The sequence below is a fragment of the Rhinopithecus roxellana genome, chromosome 20, assembly GCF_007565055.1.
Source record: "Rhinopithecus roxellana isolate Shanxi Qingling chromosome 20, ASM756505v1, whole genome shotgun sequence".
Taxonomy (NCBI): domain Eukaryota; kingdom Metazoa; phylum Chordata; class Mammalia; order Primates; family Cercopithecidae; genus Rhinopithecus; species Rhinopithecus roxellana.
This window is the reverse complement of record NC_044568.1, coordinates 7755029-7782245: the sequence shown is the minus strand read 5'-3', so window position 1 is coordinate 7782245 and position 27217 is coordinate 7755029. Positions and strand designations below refer to the sequence as shown.

At 47.9% G+C, this 27217-nt stretch overlaps 1 protein-coding gene and 1 long non-coding RNA gene across 5 annotated transcripts in view; one reads left to right on the top strand and one right to left on the bottom strand.

The window, feature by feature from the left end:
* Positions 1 to 27217, bottom strand: part of KIAA0556 (KIAA0556 ortholog) — a 232651-nt gene that overhangs the window by 46993 nt on the left and 158441 nt on the right. For all 3 annotated transcript variants that reach the window (XM_030925123.1, XM_030925124.1, XM_030925125.1), the window contains 2 exons: positions 24920 to 25135; positions 12520 to 12657 (listed from right to left, as the gene is read on the bottom strand). In XM_030925123.1, the coding sequence (XP_030780983.1) occupies positions 12520 to 12657; positions 24920 to 25135 (354 nt within the window). The remainder of the gene's footprint in view (positions 1 to 12519; positions 12658 to 24919; positions 25136 to 27217) is intronic.
* Positions 15176 to 25419, top strand: LOC115895241. 2 transcript variants are annotated; one of them, XR_004055442.1, is made up of 3 exons: positions 15176 to 15492; positions 15750 to 15961; positions 24922 to 25419. It is a non-coding gene; the product is annotated as an uncharacterized LOC115895241 (long non-coding RNA). The 2 variants fall into 2 exon arrangements; XR_004055441.1 differs by having other exon boundaries at positions 15401 to 15492; positions 15750 to 15871; positions 24683 to 25419.

The window sequence follows — 27217 nt, the reverse complement described above, 5'->3', positions numbered from 1 at the left end:
TTGGCCAGACTGGTCTCGAACTCCTGACCTCAGGTGATCCATCTGCCTAGGCCTCCCAAAGTGCTGGGATTACAGGCGTGAACTACAGCGCCTGGCCTTTTTTTTTTTTTTTTTTTTTTTTAAATAAGTCCCTATGGGCCAGGTACAGTGGCTCACACCTGTAATCCCAACACTTTCGGAGGCTGAGGGGGGCAGATCATGAGGTCCGGAGTTTGAGACCAGCCTGGCCAACATGGTGAAACCCCGTCTGTACCAAAAATACAAAAATTAGCCAGGCGTGGTGGCAGGCACCTGTAATCTCAGCTACTCGAGAGGCTGAGGCAGGAGAATTACTTGAAACCAGAAGGTGGAGGTTGCAGTGAGCCGAGACTGTGCCACTGCACTCCAGCCTGGGCAAAAGAGGGAAACTCGGTCTCAAAAATAAAATAAAATAAAATAAAATAAAATAAAATAAAATAAAATAAAATAAATAAATAAGTCCCTATGGACAAACTGTCTCCTACCCCACCCCAGCCCCCACCTCCACCTCCACTGGGTGGTGGGCTTGTGTATGTGCGTGGGTTCCAGTCTTTCGAGACATTTTTCTACATATTTACGTATATACCGCATAAGTGTCATTATACCACAAGGGTGTGCTTAGAGGCTGTATGAGAGCCACATCTGCCCCAGGAAGAACGCAGGATGGAAGATTCTGTGAGTCTGGATTCCTCCACACCCCCTCAGTGCAGTTCTGTATAAAGGACATCTTTAGGAAAGGATCCAGGGGGAAAATCCTCTCCTCATGAACCAGCCTGCTTCCTCCCCCTCCAGTCGTCGGAGCTTTAACCCCAGGCTCTTTCTCCCTTATTCTATCTTCTTCCAGGAAGTGCACGATGAAATTCCTTCCTGCCAGAATGTCTTAACCTTTAGAACCTTGTGTCTCTCTCTCTCTGCATGTGTGTGTGTGTGTGTGTCTTGTTTCTTTGGTGTGAGTATTTTTTTCCTTCCTTAACTAGAGTTATTTTTATGACTTTTGTTCATGCTGCCTCAAACCCCCTTTGCAATGGATTTTGAAAAGGACACTTTGAAACTCTGTGGCTGGTGTGTAGTTAATGGGAACACCTTTCCTGGCCCACATTTTATCCTTCTCTTCCTTCTTTACAGTTGGCAAGAATCAACTGTGCTGAAACTGTAAAGCATTTTTAATAAATATTAATATTATTTCAATCTAAGTAATTAACTCAGCAAGGCCACTTTCCTCCCTGGCCCCAGGGTAGAATGGTATGTCTTTTGCAATGAACACACAACTGCCCAACAAAGATTCATGGTGGCACGGTTCCACTGTGACAACAGTGAAGCACAGCTGTGGGCTTTAGCATCTTAAGTCACTTTCCCTGGAGAGGAGCACCTGCCTTTGGCGCAGCCAATACAACCTGAGAACAAACCTCTGGAACGAAACATTGGCTAGGCCCAAATACTACATGCCAAGGTGGGTCCATTAAGGCAAATGGCGCCTTGGCATGGCGACACAACTGACTTTGGCCCAGATGTGCACTGGCTGGACTTCAGGTACAGCCCAGGGAGCCCACACTGCAGGAGTCCCACACTCTGGGAGTTGTGTCATTGGCTGGGAACATTCACTGGCACCTCTGCAGAGCAAAAGCATGGGCTGCTGTCCTTCCTAGCTCTTTGCCCGGAAGTGCTAGCTCCAGAACAGGAAGGAGTCAGGGGTTCTGGGCCAGGGGTTTAGGGTTTGTCTCCTGGACTCACTGCTTTTATCCCAACTGTAGGTCTATCGAGGTATGGAGGGCTATGGGGGGGGTGAGGTGCTGTCTCCCAGAGCGCTGCCACGCACACTTCAGCACCTGGCTCAAGGGCTGACTGACTCCTCCAGGGAGCCCCTGGCCCTCCCTGTCTTCCCCTCCTCCCCGACTCTGGTTGACTTGAGTCTTCCTCTGAGGTTTCAGTGTTGGGCTTGCAACCTGGTTCTCTGCACCTACTGCTTAGCCAAGTGTCCACAGACACATGCTTGTCCTCCCCAGGAGGCAAGATCTTCAAGGACAGGGGAAAGGGCTATTCCTATCTGTCCTGAGGTCTTGCTTTGGGGAATAAACTTTCAGGGAGTTCTGGTTTCATTGGGGAGTGACCTTCATGGTCTTTTACATGTCCCTTGGGAGGAAGGCCAGTGAAAACCATTCTTTGTAATGTGAAATTTGATTTCCTAGAAGGGAGAGAAGAAGATGGTAAGACACTGAGACATTTAACAAACACCTACTATATGCCACACTCTGGGAAGACCATGCCATGCCCCACCTGGCATCACAGACTCAGGATAACGAACGTGGATGGGATCTGATTAGTTCACACACTGGTGGTCCTCTGGCTGAAACCATGCTCGTTTAGCTCACCAAGCATTTAAGAATTTTAGAATTATTAGTAATATTTACAAATTGCGAGCTTTCACATAACAAGGTGCATTTCTGGCCTCTGTTGAAAAACTTAGGCTGTGTTGGCACTAACATGAGGAATAATGGCTACCCTCCTGCAGGGCCTGGCTCTCCAGTGACAATGGTCACTCTATAGAAAGACAGGGCTGTGCCGTGTGCAGTAACTCATGCCTGTAATCCCAGCACTTTGGGAGGCCGAGGTGGATGGATAATCTGAGGTCAGGAGTTCAAGACCAGCCTGGCCAACATGGTGAAACTTCATCTCTACTAAAAATACAAAAAAATTAGCCAGGTATGGGGCCACACATGTGTAATCCCAGCTACTCAGGATGCTGCAGCAGGAGAATCGCTTGAACCCAGGAGGCAGAGGTTGCAGCGAGCCGAGATCATGCCACTGTACTCTAGCTGGGGAACAGAGTGAGACTCCGTCTCAAAAAAAAAAAAAAGAAAAGAAAAGAAAAGGAAAGAAAAAGAAAAGCAGGGCTGTGAAGTGGGCACCGGTAGTCATGTGATCGTCAGCAAGTTGCTCTGCCTTTCTGTACCTCAGTTTCCCCATCTGTAAAATGGAGCTGGTAACTGCAGTACCTGTCTCATAGGACTATTGTGCAGAATAAATGAGCTGATTTACATAAAGTGCTATATAAAATGCTGCGTGCCACATATGCAAGAAACAGGAGTTACCCTCATGTCTTGTACCTAATGTACTGCACCGTAAATGTATAGACCCATCGAGGCTGGCTGCTCGGGTTGGCATGGGTCAGAGACAATGCTCTGCAGGGCCCAGTGCAGCAATCCCCCAGTTTCTGGCAGAGGTTGGCAGCAGCCATAGGAGGAGCCCTATGCACTCTGAGGTCAAAACTCAACTAAGTTTGGGTTGAGGCCCTGGCATGCAAATCTTGCAATTTTATTCAATGCAGCCCATACTGTATGGGGGTCTTTTGGTGTTGGGGGGCGGGGGTGGTAGGGGAGGGTCCTGGCCTGTGTGGGATGCAAAGGAAGCAAGCCAGGGTCCTCGCCTTGAAGAGCTCACAACCAGCTGTAGGTGAAGGGGTCGCATGCTCAAATGCTAGTGGCACCGCAGCCATGGGTGTCTGTGAGCTGAACGACGCATACCCTCAAGTCCAGAGGAAGCAGGGAGCATTCCACTCCAGCCAGTGGATGAAAGAGAGGGAATATTGCCAGGTCATCAAAAGCCAATTTCCAAATGTTGTCATTAAACAATTCATAAGCTGTAAACACTGTGAAGACCAAACCGAATGCATCACAGGGCAGATTTGGCCGGGGGTGCCTGTTTGTATGTCAGAAACTCAGGACCCTAAGGAACACCCTCAGGAAGCAGGGACTTGGTGCCAGGAAGGGTGTGGCTGGATACCCCTGGAAGGGGCCTAAGGCAGGCTAGGGGTACGGGGAGGCTTGTCTGTGAAGTCAGGCTCAAGCTGAACCTCAGTGTTTTGAAAGGCAGGTTTGTAACAAGAGGGGTCAGGTATTCCAGGCTCTGGGGATGGCAGGAGCTAAGGCAGAGGGGACAGAAGAGTTTTATGGGGGCCAGTGGGAGGTCAAAGCTATCTAAGCATGAAAGAGCCAGAGAGTCAGATTTTGGGGTCAGGGAGTGGTGGAAGTCACCAATGCAAACGCATTCAGGGTCCAGGCAAGTACTGCAAATGAGACAGGCAATGGGGTACAAGGACAATGATGTCGCTGTGACTCAGCTCCACTTAAGTTTCCAGGTATAAATGTGGGATCTTCTAGTTTCTCAAAAAATGCAAAAAACTTCATATTTTCATGCAAAACCTCCCAATTTAAAAATGTTGGCTATTAATTCAAATAATTTTGAAAACATGTGATCCAGCAGAAGTCTACCTGTGAGCTGCATCTGGTGACCGGTGCACAGCCTCTGTGTCCAGCCTTCTTCCCAGGATGCTCTGGGAGGCATGTGACAGCAGTGGGTCATGGTTGCTCCCCTGAGGCATTCTGCAGCTGGGAGGGCCTGGGCTCATCCCCTTCACTGCAGGGCCCCGGGCCTCCCCTGCCTGGGCACGAGCTTGCAGGGGCAGGCAGTGGATCAGTGCTGATTCCCAGCACAATGCCTGGGCTTGGGGCAATTGACAAACCTCTGCTGATGAGAGGAGGGGCTGAGCCCATGAGCAGTGGAGGGGAGGATGGGGATACACAGGAATAAGGCTTCACACAGCAACAGGCAGAAGGGGAGGGATGAGCTGGATTGGGAAGGAGACTGGTTTTGGAAATCGAACTGGTAGGACTTAGAGATGCCTGACAGTGAGGGGCAAAGGGAAGTCAGAGGATCAAAGTTGTGAGCCAGGAGCTGGCGCAGACAGAAAAAGGAAGTGGAGAAGGAAGCCTGGTGTGGGTGGACAGATGGGCAGGGTTTGGGTGTGCCAAGTGGCAGTAGTGTGCATTCACAGTAAGAAAGGCCAGAAATAGCGATCCAGTGGTCAGGCCTGCAGCTTTGATATGTGGTTAAGTGTCAAGGAAGGTTTAAGTTTGGGAGCTGATGAATAAATTCAACAGCATGTGACTCCTATGTTCTTGGAGAAAAAGAAAAAGGACCTAGGTCGGGTATGATTTTCTATCTTCCCTGGTGATTTTTCCCTCTTTCAGAGGCAGCACTTCAATTTCCCATTGAAAATCCAGCCTTCTCTTAATTTCACCTCATGTGGATAATGTGGGCCCACCCCAGGTAGCAATGCAGGTCTGACCAATAATAAGCGCTAGATTGCAGCTTTCATGAGGGCAGTCTCTTTCTGCAGGGGCTGCTGAAATAAACATGAACCTGATGCCACTGGGGGCTACCACGTGGAACCTGAGGATGAGGCCAGCACAGAGGAGAAGAGAGCTAAGCGATGGAGGGAGGCAGATTCCTGATGACATCATGTGAACTCCTGGATGCCGCCATACCTAAAGTCAGCCACCCAGTGTCTTCTCTTACATGAGCCAAAGACTTCTATTTTGTGCTTAACCCAGTTTTAATTGGGTTTTCTGTCTTTTGCTACAAGAGAATCCTGGCTGATAAAACAGCCCTGCTACTGAGAACTCCAATCAACAGGCTCAGCTACTGAGTCAGTCCTGGCCAAGGCTGGCAGGAGGCAGGTGGGAAGCTCCACCCTCCAGGCGATCTGTGATTTCTCCTGCTGCGCCAGTCAGCACCTACACCTGGGTGGGCAGCCCTCCCCTGCCCAGACATCTGCCTACTTCCAGTTGCAGCCTGCCCACCTGGTCTGCACAGCACAGGACATGGGTCTCAGCTTCCATGCTGGCTCTGCGTCCACTTTCATTCTCTCTAGGAGTAGAGCCTGGCTCTGAATCCCCATGTTCTTGTGGGGCTGCTCTCTTTAAAGGCTGAATGTGGCTGGGCCCAGTGGTTCATGCCTGTAAATCCCAGCATTTTGGGAGGCTGAGGCAAGTGGTCACTTGAGGTCAGGAGCTCGAGACCAGCCCAGCCAACATGGCAAAACCCGTCTCTACTGAAAATATGAAAATTAGCTGGGCATGGTGGTGCGTGCCTGTAGTCCCAGCTACTCAGGAGGTTGAGGCAGGAGAACTGCTTGAACTCAGGAGGTGGAGTTTGCAGTGAGCTGAGATCAGGCCACTGCACTCCAGCCTGGGTGACAAAGCGAGACTCTGTCTCTAAATAAATAAATAAATAAATAAATAAATAAATAAATAAAGGCTGAATTCTCTGTTCACCTCTCCTTCCCCTGCTGGCTGGGGACCCACTTTAAGGCTGACCCTCTTGGAACTCTCATGGCTACCATGTCTGTACCTACCTGAGTGAGGACTCTGCCCACAGACTGTACTCACTGCATCCCACCCAATGGAAAGCACCCTCTGGCCATTGGCAGTGGCCTAGACCAAGCCTGAAGTCCACAGCTCAGGAAGCTCCCCACGCAATGGGGTCAGTCCCCTTTTCACCAGTTGCCCTGCTAAGATGCCCATCATACTTCCTGGGCCCCCCCAGTGCCCAAACCCTGCCATGGGGCAGAGCCATCAGGCCACACTGACTCGGGTGACCAAATGAAGGTTACATCTTTGACTTCCGAGTCATTGCAATGTTTGGTCTTGGTTTGTATCAGATCCAAACAAACCAAGTGTAAAAGAAATAATTTTGAGAGAATTAGGAATGTTTAAATATGAAGTAGGTATCAGAGCATGATAATTAATTATGGCTACGCACGATAGTGTCATCAAGGTTACAGAAAAATAAACAAACAAATGTCTTTTTTTGTTAGAGATGTATACTGAAGGATTTATGAGTGAAATAGTGTGATAACTACAATTTGCTTTCAAATGTTAGGGGGATACGTGAAACAACAATAGCAGAATGTTGATAATTATTGAAGTAGGTGATGGACACACGCCTCATAACTGAACTAATCCCTTCACTTTTGCATTCATTTGAAACTTCTTCCCAGAAAAAGGCATTGCTGAAAATGCAAATAGCCATAGGATGAGTTGAGTCCACCCAAAGGGCACCCCAAGAGCACTGACACCCTCATCCAAGCCACCACCATCTTTAGCTAGGCTGTTCTTAGCTAGACTATGTCTTGAGCCTCCTCTCTCTGGGCTCCCTCTGCTCCCTGATCCATTATCCAAATCAACCAGAGTAGTCTTTTAAGTTCCTCAATCAGGACCGGGCGTGGTGGCTCACACCTGTAATCCCAGCTGGGGCGGGAGGATGACTTGAGGCCAAGAGTTTGAGACCTGCCTATCTCTGCAAAAAATAAAAAAAAAAAAAACTAGCTGTGGTGGTGTGCACACCTGGAGTCCCAGCTACTTGGGAGGCTGAGGTAGGAGGAACACTTGAACCCAGGAGGTTGAGGCTGCAGTGAGCCATGATCACGCCACTGCACTCCAGCCTGGGCAACAGAGAGAGACTATCTAGAAAAACAAACAAACAAACAAACAAACAAACAAACAAACATCGTCCATCAGATCATGTCACCCTGCTCACAAGCCTCCAGCGATGACACTAATAACTCACCCTTGTACAGAGGGCAGGAGGCCAGGAACAACTCAGAGCACTTTACATGCATTCACTGGACAATATCCCATTTTCCAGATAACGCTGAGGCATAGAGATGTGAGGTAACCTGCCTCAGGCCACATGGTCTCAGATGGGCTGGCTCTGACCATACTATATTCTGCCTGTCTCCAAATCAGATCCAAACCTGCTGGCTCACAGGATCTTGTCCCCACCTCCCTCTGGGACCTCCCATGACACTCCTTGTTCCCCATGCTCCAGCCACTTGGCAAAACCACAGTCCTTGAACTCCTGCTGCAGGGCCTTTGCTCCTGCTGTGCCCTGTGGGGAATGCCCTTCCCACAGATGCCCCATGGATGCTCCTGGTCATCACTGAGCTCAGGGAAGGACTCTGGCCACCTGGCTCCAAGCAGCCCGGCCTCCTCCTCCCTGTGGCCCTCGTTCACTGTCCTGTGTTATTGTCATGGATGGTGGCAGGGGTGGGGATGGTATTGGGATGAAACTGTTCCATTTCAGATCATCAGGTGTTAGATTCTCATAAGGAGCGTACAGCCTAGACCCTTCACATGTGCAGTTCCCAATAGGGTTCCCATGCCTGTGAAAATCTCATGCCGCTGCTGATCTGACAGGAGGCAGAGCCCAGGCGGTCATGCTGGCTCATCCGGGGCTCACCTCCTGCTATGCGGCCTGGTTCCTAACAGTCCTCAGACTGGTACTGGTCTGTGGCCTGGGAGCTGGGGACCCCTGGCCTAGACCACATTACATGTCACAGAAATATGCCCCTGGGGAAATGTAGCGTTTATTTATCAAAAACAATTTAATGAGTGCCTTTCTGTATATGAAATATACCCTGGGTGCCCGTCCTGCCTGGATGCTCACTGCTGTCCCACTTCCTAGCGTGACCAGGCTGGAGGCGGCACTTGCGTGGTGACGCTGTGGGTGATGGTGGGGATGGTGTGCTTATCTGTACTGTCACACATAGCTAATATGACTATTATAAAGGCAAACAGATGGAGCATGGAGAGCTGCTGGAAGCCCACTTTTTGGATGAGTTATTACCTACTATAGAAGGGAGACTATCGGTTTCTTCCTCCCAACAGATGCCACTCTGCAGGAGAACCAGTGCCGTGAAAAACCAGAGAAAGACAAAGCGGACCTCAAATTCCCCTCCCCGACTTTGTCTCTTACCACCTGCTAGCTGGGCAAGTCACTTAATCTGGGGAATACCAAAAGATATGACACACAGAGTAGCATATCCTCCTGAGCCCACGGCAGACGTGGCTGATCAATCATTGCGCCCTTTCCTCGATGAACCAGAAAGAAGGTTCCAGATCTTTCTCAGGATGGCACTCCAGCAAGCTGTTTCCCATCAGCATTGGCAAAAGAGACACAGCCTATTTGCCATCTGGGATCTCACTGTCCTAAGTTCTGGTTTCTTCGTCTATAAGATGGGAAATACCACTACCTGCCTCATAGGATCACTGGGGGTTAACTGAGATGATTCATTTGTTCAGCTATTCATTCATGCATTGAATATTTACTGAGTGCCCACAGGGTGCCTATACGTGCCTGATACCTATGGCATTGAATAAGTGGCAGCTGTCACAAGTAGAGGCATCTGTTTGCTGCCTTCTGTGCACTGCTGTGGTGGCAGTGCAGCCTCCACGTCCTCAATTCGCCTCTCCCATCCCTCTCCTCTGGCCCAGCTGACACTTACAGCATCACTAAGTGAGGGGGGAAGGAGTCCGTAAATGCTAGCGTGAGGATTTCACAGGCAGCACATTTCCCAATAAAAGAGACTCCCCTTTTTCTAATCCCTTCCTTTCTTCCATTCTAAATAAGCCTTGGTTGGATTAGCTGCCCACATTTAACTTTTCTTCTTCAGATTCCCATACACAAAACACTGTATTAACAAGCCATGTCTACCAGGCCAAGCTATATTTCCTATAAACTCTCATTTTATCTCCTCTAAAACACACAGTAATAGCATCCTCTGGAGAATATTAAATCAAACCAACCTGCAGCTGCATTTGTTTGCGCTTTTCTGCTCCTGGTATATTCTGGCAACAGATGGGTGTGTGTTACATAAGCGGTGCCCGGCAGGAACCGCAGTCCTCCACACTCCACCCTGAGTGCGGAAAGACCTCGGCTCTCAAATCCCTGCAGCCAACAGCTCCCCCACGCACCCGTGACGACACCCCAAGCTCCTGAGGGACTCTTAAGACCCTATGCCTTTTTAGACAATTCTATAAGCACAAGGAAGGCTGAGCATAGGTTAAAGAACAAAGGCAGGCCCTGGCCAAAAGGGATGAAGCTTATCTTTGTTGTAATCCTGCACATAAAATCTGCTTTCCTTGTCCTGAGATATATATTCAGTGACAGGGCCGAGCTGCAGGGCACAGGCCCGGGCAGCTGGCATTGTTCCATTGCCCATTCCAGAAGAGGGTGCCGATGGCCACCTGCCAGGAAGCACTGAGTGGGACTTGGAATGAGAAGACCTGGCCCCAGATGCTCGCAGTGTGCCGTGACTATGTGGGCTGGGGCTGCATTCCGGGGTCTGAGGGCCAGCCTCTGAGCACACAAGAGGCCAGGGCTGGCAAGTGGAGAAGGCGGGTCTGACACACCCAGAGAAATTTCCACAAGTTCCCAGTGGCTTGGCCTTCTTTTTTTCAAGTTTAAACTTCAGGTGTTTGTTTAAAAACAAACAAGCAAACAAACAACTTCAAAGATCAGAAATGAGAGAAAGCTCTGGGCAGCACTGTGTGTATACACAGCTGGCCAGGGCTGCCTGTCCTGTTAGTTTCCTGACTTGCGGTGCCTCACAACTGACAGGTGCTCGGGACGTGAGCACTAGGTGGATGGACAGCTGGTGGGTGGCAGAACTAGCAAGAAGCAGCTCAGGAAGGGAGGATCGGAAGGAGGGAAGGAGGGAGGGAAGAGGGGAGGACTGCCTCTCTGGGACTAGGTTCCCAGTTCTGCCTCCAACCTGCCATGTGGTCTTGTGCAAGCCACCTAGCCTCTCCTATCCTCTCATCTGGATAGCAGTAAGGATAACACAGCTGCTTATGGATTATTGGGAACATGAACTCATTCATTCATTCATTCATTCATTTATTCATCCATCCATCAACCATGTATTTCTCCTTTCACTAGGGCGGGAGTGGAGATGACTCGGGGTGGAGATGTCTCTTAAGGGGTCCATGGTGGCCTGGGAAAGTAGCCATAAATTCCGGTCAGGAGATGGTGGAACATGTTCACGAGGTCCCAGAGAAGTGCAAGAGGCAGGGGGCAGGGGGCAGGGTCGGCTTCCTGGAGAAAGTGACGTCTGGGTTTCCAGGAATATGAGGCAGAGATGGGCATTCTGAGTTGAGTGAGATGGGGGTGTGAGGGGCAGAGATAAAGGTATCACTACCATGGTCAGGGGGTGGAAAGCCAGGGCAGCCTGCATTCTGACAGGAGAGAGGCAGGGCCCAGCGTGAGGGGATTAGGAGGCTCTGATGTCACACTCAGCGGGTTGACCTTGATCCTCTGGGCCAAGGGGAGGCTCTGATGGTTTGAAGTAGCAATGATGTGTGACTGGATCTCCCTGGAGGCTGCTGGAGACAGACTGGGTTGGGCCTAGGGCCAGTGAGAGCGATTAGGAGGCTATGTTCTTTCACACCTCCATGCCTGTGAACATGCAGGGCCCTCCATCCAGGATACACTTTCTCCTTTCCTGCCTCAGCTGACTGCCATTGTCCTTTGCCATCACAGCTCAGGTGTGTGTTCCTTCAAGAACCTTCCCTGATCTCTCCCAGCCTGAGGCGGGCTCCTTTCTCCACACTACGCACAGTCGGCGGCAGGCTAGTTCAAAAAGAAGAGTTTTGTTTGAATTGTATGGTGGTTTAAAAAGAACTTAAATTAGCTACTGACATTTACAAATAAGGAAGGCTCATGTCAAAACTCAGATATCCAGCTCTCTGGGCATGTTGGGAAGATCTAGCAGAACTGGCTGGTATTCTACAAAGCAACCCTTAGTTGAAGCTGAAAAGTGCCCTTCCCTTTCCCTAGGGCATGGGCTTGCCAGTCTGCCATAGTCCTCACCACTCCCTAATGTCTCTAGCAAGACTGAAGGTGACGCTCCATTCCTATTTATAATCTCACTTGAACGATTGCTTCCCTTACAGATTTGAAAGGAAAGTACAACTCTTGCCCCTATGTCTACCATAAGAAGGGCAGATAGGCCAAGTGAATTCCCATCCTTCCTCACTATTTAGTTCCCTGATGGAACTATGAGTGCATGAAAAACAGCCCGGAGAAGGAAGGAAAGGGTGTGGGCACAGGCAGCAGCATGAGGGTAGATAGTGTGAGGTTAGAAAGGAGGGTGTGGATCCTGCAACCCAAGGTGGTAGGTCCAAAGGTAGCAAGTTATCTCAATTGATCACAGTCAGTTACAGAACTAACTCCTTTTTCCATTCTATCGCCCCTTCTCATTACTGTACTTGACTAGTCTTTAAAAAAATAAAAAATAGAACCAGAGGGGCACAACAGCCAGAGGTTAAGAGCCTGGCTAGTCACAGTGAGGTCCACAGAACAGGAAGATTGGGATGCCTGGGAGCTGGCCAGACCTGCAGAATCTCAGGCCCTGCCCCAGACCTGCTGAATTAGAACCTGCATTTTAGCAAGATCCCAGATCCCACGGATGAGTCAGTGCAAGTTAACATTTGAGAAGTGAAGGCTATGAGAAAGGGCCTGGAGTCCGAATGCAGGCGTTCACATTCTCACTCTGACACTGACTGGCTATGTGACTTGGGGCAAGTTACATAATCTCTCTGTGTGTCTGTTTCCTTATCTGTAAAACTGAGTCTCAGCTTGTATTTTTCCAGTTCCCCCAAGGGTGGCCTGATACCACCTCCCAACGCCAGCAGCCGGAAGCTCTGTCCCTGGGGGCTATAAGAATGCAGTGTGAAACTGCCAGCAGGCTCCTGCTGCATACACAAGGCCAGCAGGGCCTCCAGGTATCCATTTTGCAACTTTAGGAATCAGGCTATTGGCAAACTGCTAAGCGTTTCCATCAACCCAGTGCCCAGTGGGGAACCAGCGCCTGTTACTTACGCCATCAGCTGTCCAGTAATTCCGAACCTTGATCTTGGCCAGACTGAAGTCTCCCAGCTGTCTTGTGTTTCGAACAACAAAAAACAGCTGGAGAGGCGGGCGGAAGGGGCAGGTCCACGGGGAGGAGTCTTTCTTGTCCTAGAAGGCCAGCAAGAGAGGGAAATCATTAGGCACATTTCTGCCTCTCCCCAAAGTAAAATGGCAGTGGCTCTTTGGCTCACGAAAACCAGGAGAGGCCTGGTGAGGGCTCAGGGCAGGCAGCCAGGCCACCCCATTGCCATCACCCAGACTGGGGACTCAGATCACCCCGTCTGGACGGCACTTCACGGCAGGCTACTGACCCCGTCCCACCCCCTGCACAAAGCTGCCACACGGACCCCTCTGATCTGCCAACCAGACGGAATTTAAAATGCAGCGGGCTTTATTTTAATCAACTTAATCGGCTTTGAGGAGAGCTCTGGGGGAGGGGAAAGACGCTAGAGAGAAGGACAGGACGCTATTTGATTAACCTGGCAAACAGAGCCTTTGATTTTCTTTTGTAAAACCCTGCCAAATTTTTAAAATTTTAAAATAGAAAAGAAAGAAAGCCACTGGCTCAGGCGTTGGCTGGGCCAGGGCCAGGGCACTGAGCCCTGGGATTTATTCTGTTCCTTTCAGGGTTTCCAAGCTTGGAGGCTTCAGTTTGCAGACTCCCCCTGATGGAGGCCCCAGGGGCAGGTGAACAGGGACGCCTTGCTGTCATTCTCCTTTGCACCGACAAAATTGCATGTCATGAGTGCTTTGGGTGCAGATGGAAAAAGCCAAACTGGGGGACTTTTCTCAGCGCCAGCCGCCTTTTCTTGGCTTTCTGCAATACCTGTTCACTCTCCATTGGGACAAAACTCACAGCTGCTCACAGCTGCTCCCAAACGTGTCCACGCTGGCTTGACCCGGTGCCTTGGCATAGGGTGGGCCTCTGGTTGCTTGCAATTCTCGCAATTCTCTTCCTAACCTTCTCAATCTGGGGAATTCAGCAAATCCAAGTGCCCTTGGCTCCTTGCAGTCCCCAAGCTTGTTGCCTACCTCGGAGTCCCACGATCATCTCTTTTCACGTCCATGTCATGCCCCCATTCAGCCGTGAGCTCAAGGGAAGGGGTCGTGTCTAGTTATTCCAGAACCCTAGGCTTTTAGCATAGTTTCTTGGCACATGGAAGATGCCAAAAAAAAAAAAAAAAAGAAAAAACAAACCTTTGTGTAATAAATAAATGACTAAGTGAATGCATAAATGGAGTGTGCCTCCTAACATCTGCCCTTTCATTAAAGCTTTAGGGAGGAGACTGTAGGCCAGGTGCGATGGCTCACATCTCTGATCCCAGCACTTTGGGAGGCAGATGGATCACCTGAGGTCAGGCGTTTGAGACCAGCCTGGCCAACTTGGCAAAACCCTGTCTCTACTAATAATACAAAAATTAGTTGGGCGTGGTGGGGCACGCCTGTAATCCCAGCCACTCGGGAGGCTGAGGCAGGAGAATAGCTTGAACTCGTGAGGTGGATGTTGCAGTGAGCCAAGATTGTGTCACTGAACTCCAAACTCCATCTCCAAAAAAAACCCAAAAAACAAACAAACAGAGAACAGACTGTAAGCTGGATCTGGCTTGCAGGGGTATTTGTTTGGTTCATGCAATGTTAAAAACACACACACACACACACACAAATTCATTGCCAACATTTAAAAACGGGGAGATTCAGAGAGGTGCAGTGGCTCGTATCTTTCATCCCAGTGATCTGGGAGGCTGAGGCAGGAGGATCGTTTGAGGCCAGGAGTTAGAGACCTGCCTAAGTAATATAGAGAGACCTTGTCTCTACAAAAAAAATTTTTTTAATTAGCAGGGTATGGCAGTTTTTGCCTATAGTTCTGGCTACTCGGGAGGCTGAAGTGGGAGGATCACTTGAGCCCAGGAGTTTGGTACCACTGCACTCTAGCCTGGGCAACACAGTGAGATCTTGTCTCTAAGAAAAAAGGAAAAATATGAGGGCCAGGTGCAGTGGCTCACACCTGTAATCCCAGCACTTTGGGAGGCCGAGGCGGGTGGATGATTTGAGGTCAGGAGTTCAAGACTAGCCTGGCCAACGTAGTGAAACCCTGTCTCTACTAAAAGAAAAAAAAAATACAAAATTTAGCCGGGCATGGTGGCGGGCCTGTAATTCCAGCTACTGGAGAGGCTGAGGCAGGGGAATCACTTGAACCCAGAAGGTGGAGGTTGCAGGAAGCCAAGATTACACCACTGCACTCCAGCCTGGGTGATGGAGTGAGAATGTCTCAAAAATAGGTGGTGGCGGAGTGGGGAGATTTCTCCAAACAGCCAGATTTCCGGTGCCTCTGCAGACTCAGAAAACATGGCAGCTCAGGAACCCTGACGGCCGTTTCCTGGAGCCAAGAGTGTGTAGCCCCTGAAGCCCACCATTCCCCAGGGCTCCACGGTCCCCACCACTCCCTACTGCTTCACATCCACCTCGCTTCCCTCTTCTGCCTCTGCCTGGCCCCTGTAGGCATTGAGTCTGTGGTCCTTGTTTAGGGCAGCAGCAGCAAGTCCCATCTGCCAATAAGCAACCTCTGCGGGCCTGACACTGGCTGACTTGTCCCTTTTATCTCAAAGGGGCATCGCCCTGCATTTGAGAACATCTCGACAGACTCCCCGCCACCAGGAACGTGCCTGCTACTTGACAGAGCCAGGGAGGGAGGATTGGCTGATCTGGGGTTTTATCGGCCCCCAGGAGATGGGAGGCCCAGGCTCCAGCTGCGGTGGAGGACAAAGGGGGCTTGTTTCGGTGACAATGGTGCCTTTCAGGAGGGAGGAGGTGGCTTTTGTTAAGGGGGAACGATGAGTTCAAGGGGTTCTGACTTATTCTGGCAAGTTTCTCCAGCTCTACAAGAACTTCTAGTGCTCTGGGCAGCTGCGAGGGGTCAAGAAACCACATCCCCAAATCCAGCGGGTGAGTCTCATTCCTTTGCTGAGTGGGGGCCTAAAATGGGTCACTGTGACTGCCTGACAAAGGAAGAGACTGATGGCTGACCCTTAGATGTGGGCTAGGGGACTGTAATTGATTTCCCTTCACATTTCTGTCAGCAGGAGGAATAACAGGAGGCCTAAGTGGGAATTGTGGTGTTCAAAGTCAAAGAACATTAACCTGAGGATAACTCTGGGCCTCATTAGCACCCCAGCCTCCTGATGTTTTCTCTCCACAGACAGGATCTCAGAGAGAAAGGCTGATAGGAAGCTGCCCAGGACTGACCTGGCACATGCTGGGAAAACCCCTCGGTGCCAGGGCAGGAGGCAGAGCATCTGCGGCTCCTCCCTCCCCATCACAGGGGGTAAGGAATACAGCAGAACGGGAATCGGGTGCCTTCATGCTGCTGTTACTGCTCTTGGTTCTGGCTTCTTTCACTTGGAAACCCCAGGAGGTGGGCATTGCTGTAATGCATGTGCTACTGACCAAAACAGGCCAAAGCTCAGTGAGGGGTGGGATCGCCTAAGGTTGCTCGGCGCCTACGTGGTGGAGTGAGGATCCGAACCTCCATCTTTCATGCATTAATTCATTCTGTCTCTGGATTCCCCTGAGGCAGACTCTGAGGCAAGGATCCATGTGTAAGTAGCTTATTTAGACAGAGCAGAAAATATCAATGGGAGAGTGAAGAAGTGAGACAAGGCAGGGAAGGTGGCTCATAAAGGGTATGTTATGAAGACAGCTGCTCCTGTGGGCAACTAGACCTTAATCCCCCCAGGGAATCTGGGAACCAGGGTGGAACAGGTGCCAGAGTGACTGCACCAACGGGGCCAGGGAGCTGGGGTATTTATACCCCAACTTCCACCAATGTTGGTTGAGTGCTGCTCCTGGGGGTTCTCTATTTCTCTCTGTATGGGTGGTAAAGCGGGCCCTGGAGGCCAAAAAAAGAATCCTCCAGGAAAGAAATCTCAATGCTGCCATTCAGAAAAGCAGTCAGCGTACCCTGAAGTGCTAGGGCAAAAGGGTGGAAGCAGGCACAGACACATCTACTCCATAACTTGCCCAACAAACACTGTACAGGGCTCCTCCTGGGGGACCGATGCTGAGCCAGACATGGGGCATGTGCAAGGGAACCTAACCCACCAGGTCCTAGTAGCTCTGTGCTATGAGGGAAGGCAAACAGGTAATGTTTCCAAGAAAAAAAAAAATCAAGCAGGGACACATTCTAGGGAAAAAATAAGAGAGAATTATTCATGGCCCATAGAACAGCTATTTTAGAAGGGATGGTTAGAGAAGGCTTCTCTGAGGAGGTAACTTTCTAACTCCTAAACCAAAGGTGCCTTTTTAACTCCAGCATTAACATAACACTGAATAGCAACCCGCAGGGAGATAGTGCGCTGCCCTCAGAAGTAGCTCCAATTTAATAAATTATTGCATTAAAAAGGAACAAACTATTGACACACACAACAATATGGAAGGATGTCAAGGGCATTACACTGAGTAAAAAAAGCGAGTTTCAGAAAGGTTACCGACTTTAGTAATGATATAAATGCTATATAAATGGTATGATTCCATTTACATAGCATTCTTGAAATGACAAAATGTATGTAGAGGAACAAATCAGTGGTTTCTATTGTCAGGACTGGGCTTGGGGAAGTATGGCTGTACAGGAGCAGCCCAAGGGAACTCCTTGGTGGTGATGGAACTGGTCTATATCTTGACGTCTGTATCTTTAGAAAGAAATCTATATATGTGATAAAATTGCATAGAACCATATACATGTACATACACAAGTGAGTGTATGAAGGTCTGTACGTAATACCAATGCCAAGGTCCTGGTTTTGATTATGTACTACAGTTACATAGGATTTACCACTCGGGAAAACTGAGTAAAGGTGTATAAGATTTCTCTGTCCTTTTTTTTCAATATTGAGATATAATTCACATAGCATAAAATTCGCCATTTTAAAGCGTTCAGTTCAGTGGTGTTCACAAGGTTCAGTACATTCACAAGGTTGTGCAACCATTACCATTATCTTCTTCCAGTACATTTTCACCACCCTCAAAAGATACCCATGTTCATTAGCAGTCTCTCCCCATTCCTGCCTCCTCCCAGCCCCTGGCAATGACTAATCTACTTTCTGTCTTCAGATTTGCCTATTCTGGACATTTCATATAAATGAAATCATACAACACATAGCCTTCTGTGTCTGGCTTCTTTCACTTGGCATAATGGTTTCAAGATTCATCCAGGTTGTAGCATGTAGCAATACTTCTTTCCTTTTTAGGGCTGAATAATATTACATTTTGTGGAAATACTACATTTTCTTTATTCATTCATTGATGGACATCTGGCTGTTTCTACTACTTTTTGGCTATTCTGAATAATGCTGCTATGAACATGCATGTACAAGTTTTTTGTAGTTTTTTTTTAAATAAACGTATGTTTTTAGTTATCTTGGGTATATACCTGGGAATGGAATCGCTAGGTCATGGGTAACCCTACATTTACCTTTTCAAGAAACTGTTAAGTTGTTTTCCACAGGTGCTGAGCCATTTTACATTTCCACAAGCAAAGAATGAAGGTTCCAATTTCTCCACATGCTCATCGATACTTATTTTCTCTCTTTTTTTTTTTTTTTAATTACAGCTATGCTAGTGCGTGTGAAGTGATATCTCATTGTGGTTTTGATTTGCATTTCCCTAACAACTTGTGATGTTAAGTATCTTTAATGTGCTCACTAGCCATTTGTACATCTTTTTTGGAGAAATGTCTATTCAAAGTCATTTGGCCATATTTTAATTGGGTTGTTCATCTTTTTGTCATTATGATTTTTTTCTTTGTATATTCTGAATATTAGACCCTTGTCAGATATACAATTTGCAGATATTTTCTCCTTTTTGTAGGCTGTATTTTTACTTTCTTGATAGTGTCATCTGAAGGAAAAATGTTTTTAATTTTGATGAAGTCTGATTTATCTGTTTTTTTCCTTTTTTTGGTTGCTTGTGCTTTGGATGTCATAGCTAAGACTTCATTGACAAATTCAAGGCTATCAAGATTTACACCTTTGTCTTCTTCTAAGAGTTTCCAAGTTTTAGCTCTTACATTCAGGTCTTTGATCCATTGAGTTAGCTTTGCATAAGGCATATGGTGGAAATCTACCTTCATCTTTTTGCATGTGGAAACGCATTTTTCCCAAGGCCATTTTTTGAATGACTATGCTTTTCCCATTGAATGGTCTTGGTATCCTTGTTGGAATCAACTGACTATAAATCCATGGGTTTACTTCTGGATGCTCAATTCTATTTCATTGATCTATATGTCTATCCTATGCCAGTACCATGCAGTCTTTATCACTGCAGAGTTGGTAGTATGTTTTGAAATTGAAGTGTGAGTTCTACTTTATTCTTTTTCAATAATATTTTAGCGCTCTTAGTCCTTTGAAATTCCCTATAAATTGTAGAATCAACTTGTCAATTTGTACAAAGAAGTCAGCTGAGATTCTGATAGCAATTTTGCTGAATCTGTAGGTCAATTTGGGGAAGTATTACCATCTTGACAATGTTAAGTCTTCTGATCCATGAACATGGGATGCTTTTCCAGTTTCTTAGATCTTAGATTTCTTTCAACAATGTTTTGTAGTTTTCAGAATATACATTTTGTACTTCTTTTGTTAAATGTATTCCTAAGTATTTTATTCTTTTGATGCTATTGTAAACATAATTGTTTCTTAATTTCATTTTCCCTTGTAATCCTTTTTACTTCTGTAAGGTCAATAGCAATGTTCTCTCTATCATTCTTGATTTTAGTAATTTTAATCTTCTCCCCCACCATTTTTTGGTTATTCCAGCTAAAGGTTTGCCAATTTGCTAATCCTCTCAAAGAACCAACTTCTGATTTCATTGACTTCTATTGTTCTTCTGTTTTCTGTACTATTTTACAACTTCCTGTGAGTCTAAAATTATCTCCAAATAAAAAGTTTAAAAATTGTAAGCTTAAACAACAACAACAAAAAAAACTGCAAGCTATGTTTCCGTTTAAAAAAACAAAAATAATATATATGGCACATTTTTATGTATTGGGGATATAGTGTAAACAGCACAGACAAGAATTTTCAGCTAAATTGGGGAGACATAATATACATGTAAACAAGATCATTTCTTACAGTGAGATGTGCTCTGAAGAAATGAAAAATGGTGATGTGATAGTGACCAGGGTGGGAGGGAACAGGACTCCTCCAAATTGTTGGGTGAGGGAAAGTCTTGCTGAGAACGTGATATTAGGGCTGAAATCTGAATGTGGAGAAGCAACGTGAAAAGCTGGAGGAAGAGGGTTTTGGAGAGGTAGGAATGAGGTTGGTGGGTTGGAAGAAGAGAGGGCAGGCCCAAGGCTGCTGGAGCCTGGGTGTGAAGCAGGGGTGTGTGAAGCAGGCAGAGGGGGAGGTGGAGGCCTGTTCACAGAGAGTCTCCAGGCCATGGGAAAGCACTTGAGCTTTATTTCCAAGGGTAACCAGAAGTCACAGTGGACATGTTTTAAGTAGGAGAAGGGCACAATCATATATATATATATATACACACCCACACACACACTCTCACATATATATATACACACACACACACACACACACACATAAATATACACACACATACATGTTAATTTTTTTTAATTAATTTTTTTTTATAGAGATAGGGTCTCACTATGTTGCCCAGGCTGGTGTCAAACTCCTGGCCTCAAGTGATCTTCCTGCTTCGACTTCCCAAAGTGCTGGGGTTATAGGTGTGAGCCACTGTGCCCAAATGTACCATCCCCATGATTCAATTATCTTCACCTGGCCCTGCCTTTGACAAGTGGGTATTTTTACAATTCAAGATGAGATTTGGGTGGGCACACAGTCAAACCACATCAATCCCCAATACATGAAAGTGTAATATATATATATATATATATATATATATATATATATATATATACACACACACACACACACACACACACACACATACACAAACACACATTTTTATTATTATTATTATTATTTTTACTTTTTATTTGGAAATAATTCTAGACTCATAGGAAATCCATAATTTCCTAGGGCAATCAAGGAAGACTTTAGGTGGTACATCTAAGCCAACAGCAATGCTGGTTACTGAACAAGAAATACTGGAGGAAGAAGTGATGTGGGGAAGAGGGCAGGGGAATCAAAACTTAAGCTTTAAATCTCTAAGGTCTGAAATGGGCTGGGTATGGTGGCTGATGCCTGTAATCCCAGTGCTTTGGAAGGCCAAGGCAGGAGGATTGCTTGAGGTCAGGAGATCGAGATTAGCCTGGGCCACATAGTGAGACTCTATCTCTACAAAAAACATAAAAAATTAACCAAGTGTGGTAGTGTGTGCCTGTAGTTCCAGCTTCTTGAGAGGCTGAAGTGGGAAGGTGGCTGAGCCCAGGAGGTCGAGGCTGCAGTGAGCAATGACTGCACCACTGCTCTCCAGCCTGCGCAACAGAGCAAGACCCTGTCTCTAAAAATAAGAATAGTAATAACGAAGTCTGAGATGGCCAGGAGAGATCCAAGAGATGTCAAGCAGGAAGTTGACATTCACGTCAGAAACTCAGAGGGGCAGGCAGGGCTAGGTGTACAAATCTGGAGTCATCTTGAGGCCTTGGTCTGGGATGCAGCCAGTAAGAGACATGGTGCGGGCACAGAAGGGAGGAGTTTCCATAGAGGCTGGGGCACTCCCACATCTTTTGAATGCCCCAATTCACCTCCACTGAAGCATTTTCTCTTTCAAACCCAACGTCTACTTCTAGGTACCTCGGCTGTTGGGTGGGCTCCCTTAGCCATGCTCTATGGCCTGAGGCAAGTGCCTCTTCCTCACTGCATCTTGTTTTTTCTCATTGATAAAACGGGGAGAGTCATCCCAAGGTTCATGTGAGGGTTAAACGAGGCGATGCACCAGGCTATGGCTGCCACACGCTGCTGCAATTAGATGGTTCTGAGAGGCAGTGTGTTCCAGTAGCCCTGGGCCTGGGACCCAGGATGCAGGAAAGCCCTGCATCAGGGAAGAAGGGGGAATCCAGCCTTCCTGCAGATGAGCCCAGAGACCCAACAGCCCAGGGTGACACAGCTGCCTCATGTCCCAATCGCAGGGCCAAAAAATAAAAACCTCAAAACCACCAAAACCATGGGTCATCACACGGCAAAGCGCCCCAGTCTCTGCTAAACAGAAGAAAGGGAGAGCAATCATCAGAATTGGTCCCCATCAAATCCAACGATGCTTTTTATTGTCCCTAGTGTGCTCTGTTCTGGAGAGCAGGCTTCCAAAATGCCACTGCTTTCTGCAACAGCGGGGTAGGGGAGGGGTGGCGAGGGCTGGCCCAAGTCCCAGCAGCAAGCATGGGAGCCTACAGACTTGAATCTGGAGGCAGAGCAGGGATAGGCCAGGCCACAGCACCCAGGCGGCCGTTATCCACAGCTCAGGGACTGCATCTTTTGAGGGCTGAGATCACAGAGCTGCTGATCTAGAAGGGGACTCAGACCCACCCAGTCCAACCCTGGGGACAGCTGTTGCTTCTTAGCTATGCAGCATCCAGTCCGCCTTTCTTTTAGTGGCGATCTTGAATTTCTTAATTTTTATTTTTATTTGTGACATACATTACACATTTTCTAAGCAATCTTGAACTCCTTCAGGGAGGATCCCTTCCTGCCCCGTTGGGCATCTTGGTGGAACTGGCATCAAGACGCCCTGCCCTAGTCAGGTTTGCCCATCAGCCTTCCTTTCCTGCGACTATTTCCAGCAGAGAATTGTAAGAACAAACCAACCAGCCAACCGACACTGCCGAGGCATCTCAATAATGGTTGTTGTATGCACTAAGGGAATGAAGCTTTATCCTTTTCTCCATCTCCCCTTCTCATTTCGTTCCCTTCTCTGAAAGCAGCCCCCAACCTTGAGCTATGACCCAGTTTAGGACATAAGTTAGTCATGGTTTCAGATGCCATGGAAGTGACCACTCACACAAAGGCCAAAACAGTCAACTCTCTAAGTAGGACAGCACAATCTCCCCCAGAACCTCAAGTCCAAAGAGAAGAATCTTTCCAGAAGAATCTCACATCCTCCTGTTTATCTCCCACCCCCAAAAGAAGACCACACCCGTGGTGGCCAGCATTCCAGGATGCTCCCTAAAACCCCAACTTTCCCACAAAGCCCGTCCTCTCCCGGCCTGCATGGCAGTGAGTACACTAGCTACTCAAAAGACTTGAAACACACTTACTTTTTAAACATGTGCTAACTGAGCTGGACTCGGTTTCTGCTGCTGGAAATCTAAGAATCCTAAAAGATGATTGACCCAATCTCCCATTTCTCAGCAGGCAGAAAAATCCACTCTCAGAGAAGGCAGGTAAGTTGCCGAGGCCAGAGTCAAGACCAGAATCTGGGTCTCTAGAACCAGACATTTCAAACACCCCTTTTCTTGTTTCCTCTTCTTTAAAATGGGAATAACACTAACTACTTTTCCCAGTGGTATTAATACTATTAATAATAATAACAATAACAGCAAAGGCAGGGCATGCTGGCTTATGCCCGTAATCCCAGCACTTTGGGAGGCTGAGGCAGGAGGATCACTGGAGGCCAGGGAAACCAGCCCAGGCAACATAGTGAGACCCCGTCTCTATAAAAAGTTTTACAAAATTAGCCAGATGTGGTGTTGTGTGCCTCTAGTCCCAGCTATTTAGGAGGTGAGGTAGGAGGACAGTTTGAGCCCAGGAGTTTGAGGCTGCAGTGAGCTATGATCACGCAATAACAACATCTTCCCAGGTCTCCGATGAGATAATTATGAACGAAGCTGAGGCCCAGCATAGCAAAGATGATGTGGCTGGCTACTCTGGCTCAGTTTAGCTCACAGTCTCTTGTATCCAACTTGCAAGTTGCAGGAAGAAAAAAATGCCAGTACCCTCCCCCATCATTTTTTTTGTAAATTCTGTTGTTTGTTTGTTTGTTTATTGAGACAGAGTCCTGCTCTGTCGCTCAGGCTGGAGTGTAATGGCACGATCTTGGCTCACTGCAACCTCCCCTCCCAGGTTCAAGCGACTCTCCTGCCTCAGCTCAAGTAGCTGGGACTACAGGTGTGTGCCCCAACGCCTGGCTAATTTTTATATTTTTGGTAGAGATAGGATTTCACCATATCGGCCAGCCTGGTCTTGAACTCCAGGCCTCAGGTGATCCGCCCACCTCAGCCTCCAAAAGTGCTGGGATTACAGGTGTCGGCCACTGTACCTGGCTCTGTCGGATATTTAAAGGAAAGAAACATTCAACGTTTGTGAAGTGTGCACCTCACGAGCTAGGGCAGCAGGGTCCTGAGGGAGTGTGGGCAAGGGTACTGGCCCAGGCTGCCCGATATGAACTTGGCTCCACTACCTTCCAGCTGCATGACCTTGGCCAAGTCAATGCCCTTCTCCAAGCTGTAGTTTCTTCAACTACAAAGAACAACCATTAACCTTAATGACTCCTGAGGTCCAGTGTTTGATGGTGACTGGAAAACTGCAAGGTGGATAAAAGAAGGTGAATTGGCTCCCCCAAGAAATACCCACAGAGCAGGGGCTGGGAAACAGCTTAGGGAGAGAGTATCTGGGGCCTCTGCCAGCACCGCTCCCTCAGGCTCCTCCCCAACTTTGCCCAAATGAATAACTCTGGTAGATTTTATTTAATTTTTTTATTTTTTTTTTGAGACAGTCTCATTCTGTCACCCAGAGTGCAATGGCACAATCTTGGCTTACTGCAATCTCGGCTTACTGCAACCTCTGCCTCCTGGGTTTAAGTGATTCCCCTGCCTCAGCCTCCAGAAGTAGCTGGGATTACAGGCACGTGCCACCACACCTGGCTAATTTTTGTATTATTAGTAGAGACAGAGTTTCACCATGTTGGTCAGGCTGGTCTCGAACTCCTGACTTCAAGTGATCCACCCACCTCGGCCTCCCAAAGTGCTGGGATTACGGGTGTGAGCCACCATACTCGGCCTACTTTTGTTTGTTTTAGAGACAGGGTCTCACTCTGTTGTTCAGGTTGGAGTGCAGTGGTACAATCACAGCTCACTGCAGCCTCAATCTCCTCCCACCTCAGCCTTCCAAGTAGCTGGAACTACAGGCACAAGCTATGATGCCTGGCTAATGTTTTGTGTTTTTTGTAGAGACAGGATTTTGCCTTGTTGCCCAGGCTTGTTGTTGTCTTGAACTCCTGACCTCAAATGATCCGCCTGCCTCAGCCTCCCAAAGTGCTGGGATTACAGGTGTGAGCCTCCGTACCTGGCCAGATTTTGTTGTTCTTCTCCTCCCTCCACTCATACCCTTAACATAGATTTATCAAGGGCAGAGAAAATGCATGGGAATACACAGCCAAGAAGCAATCCAGTGTCTCCTCTACTCACAGCTAAGTTCCTGTTGACGAGGCGGCCCAGCTCCCCAGGTGTGGCTGTGTTCCGGATATCCACGTCGTGGGGGGATACATAAAGCTTTGTGTCATTCAGGTCAAAGAACTCGACTTCTGTGAGACCCACCCACCACGAGTTGCCCCAGTTGGACAGGATCTCCATGGTCACGTAGATGGCATCTTTGATCTCGTCTGCCCTTGATCTCTGTTTGTCCTTAAAGAAGAGAAAAATAACACCAAAGGATTAAGTCATGACAGGCTTGAATTCGGCTCTACCTCTGCTACCACTGCCTTCAAAAAGTTAGTTAACCTTCAGTGTCTCAGTCTCTCCATCTGTACAATGAGGATAAGAATAGCACCTACTACCTATGGTTATTCCTATGATCAAATGAATTCATACTGTAAAGCATTCAAAATAGAGTTCCTGTGTACCTAGCACTCTGAGAGCATTCTGTTTGAGAGTTTAGAAATAAATAAAAATGTCTAAGAAGCATTGAATTCTGCCTAAGCATGCACATTTCTCCCCCACTACTCAGTGTTCGGTACCCAGAAGCTTGTCACGACCTGCTGAACTGAGTAGGTGTTACGGGCTGAGGCTAGGCATGGTGGCTCATGCCTGTAATCCCAGCACTTTGAGAGGCCAAATTGGGAGGATTCCTTGAGGCCAGGAGGTCAAGATAAGCCTGAGCAACAAAGTGAGATCCTGTCTTCACAAAATTTTTTTTTAAAAAAATGAGCTGGGCACAGTGGCACATGCCTGTAGTCCCAGCTACACAGGAGGCTGAGGCGGGAGGATTGTTTGAGCCCAGGTGGCTGAGGCTGCAGTGAGCTGTGTTCATACCACTTCACTCCTGGGTGAAAGACCTAGTCTCAAAAAAAAAAAAAAAAAAGTTACAGGCTGAATTTAGCCCTTTCAAATTCATCTATTGAAACCCTAATCCCCAGTAAATCAGAATATGACTGTATTTGGAGATAAGGCCTTTAAATAGGTGATTAAATTGAAATGAGGCTGGGGGGAGGGTGGGGGGGGGGCACTAATCCAATCTAGCTGGTGTCCTTGTAAGAGGAAAGTTGGACACACAGAGAGACACATCAAGGATGCACACACAGAAAAAGGCCATATGAGGGCAAAGCAGGAAGGCAGCTGTCTGCAAGCCAAAGAGAGAGGCCTCAGAACAAACCAAACCTGCCAACACCTTGATCTTGGACTTCCAGCCTCTGGAATTGTGAGAAAAGAAATCTCTGTTGTTGAAGCCACCCCATGTATGGTATTTTGTTATGGTGGCCCTAGCGGACTGATATAGTAGGAAACATGGTCCCCTGGCCTTGGACAAGTCACTTGACATCCCTCGGCCTGGCTGGGGAAGATGACATGACACCATCTATGTGATAATCCTGTCACAGACGTTAAACAGGATATCAATACCTAAGAAGGCCCTATCACGAGCCTTGGCCCTGGATGTGCTCTGTAAGTGTCTGTTTCTTTCTGTGTCTCTCCTTCATTGGTTTTAATGCCTGCCTCTTTCCTGAGTCGGCTGTCTGCTCTGAGAGCCTGCGTGAATGCCATCAATAAACGGCCACCCTTTGGAATGGCTTCCTGAGGCCCTCCGGGGCTGACTGTAGCACTGGTCGCCACGGATCAGTCACTCACAAAATGGTTCATTCCCCGTATGCACATGCCCTCTGTTAATTAGCACGGGTAATCTGCAATGGTTCTGTGAGCAGGGAGCCGAGCAAATGAACAGCAACTGTTCCCCACTTATTTTTTTAATTAATAGCCAGTGAGACGTGCTATCGCTCTCAGTGTGTGTTTGGAGGGGCCTTGATTGCCACATGGTGGGAACGTAGATAGGGAGGAGGGAGAGGTCACCTCACAGCTCCCGGATGAAAGACAGGGCCTGTTTTGATCAGCCGGGTCCTCGGAACCCACAGCTTCCTCCTTCTGCTTCACAGCCATGTGTGGGGTCCTGGCCAAGCCCTCTGCTGCCTTGGGTCTGAGTCCCAGGCATGCAGGACACTGATAAATCTAAACTGGCCTAGCTGACTCCAGGGGACTGGGAGGTTAATAAGCTTGTGCTTGCGTAGAGCGATCCAGGACCAGGTAAGCGGTCAGTCCGGGGGCTGCTGAAGAAGTAGCACTGTTCACCTTGCTTGCTGGTGGGAAGCAGGAGGGCCAGATGGGAGGAGGGCCAGATGGGAGGCAGGCTGCCTTTCAGAGGGGCTGCTAGAACTCCCACCCAGTGCAATCTGAAATGTGCAAATTCCTCAGCTGTGTTGGTAAATGAAAAAGCTGAAG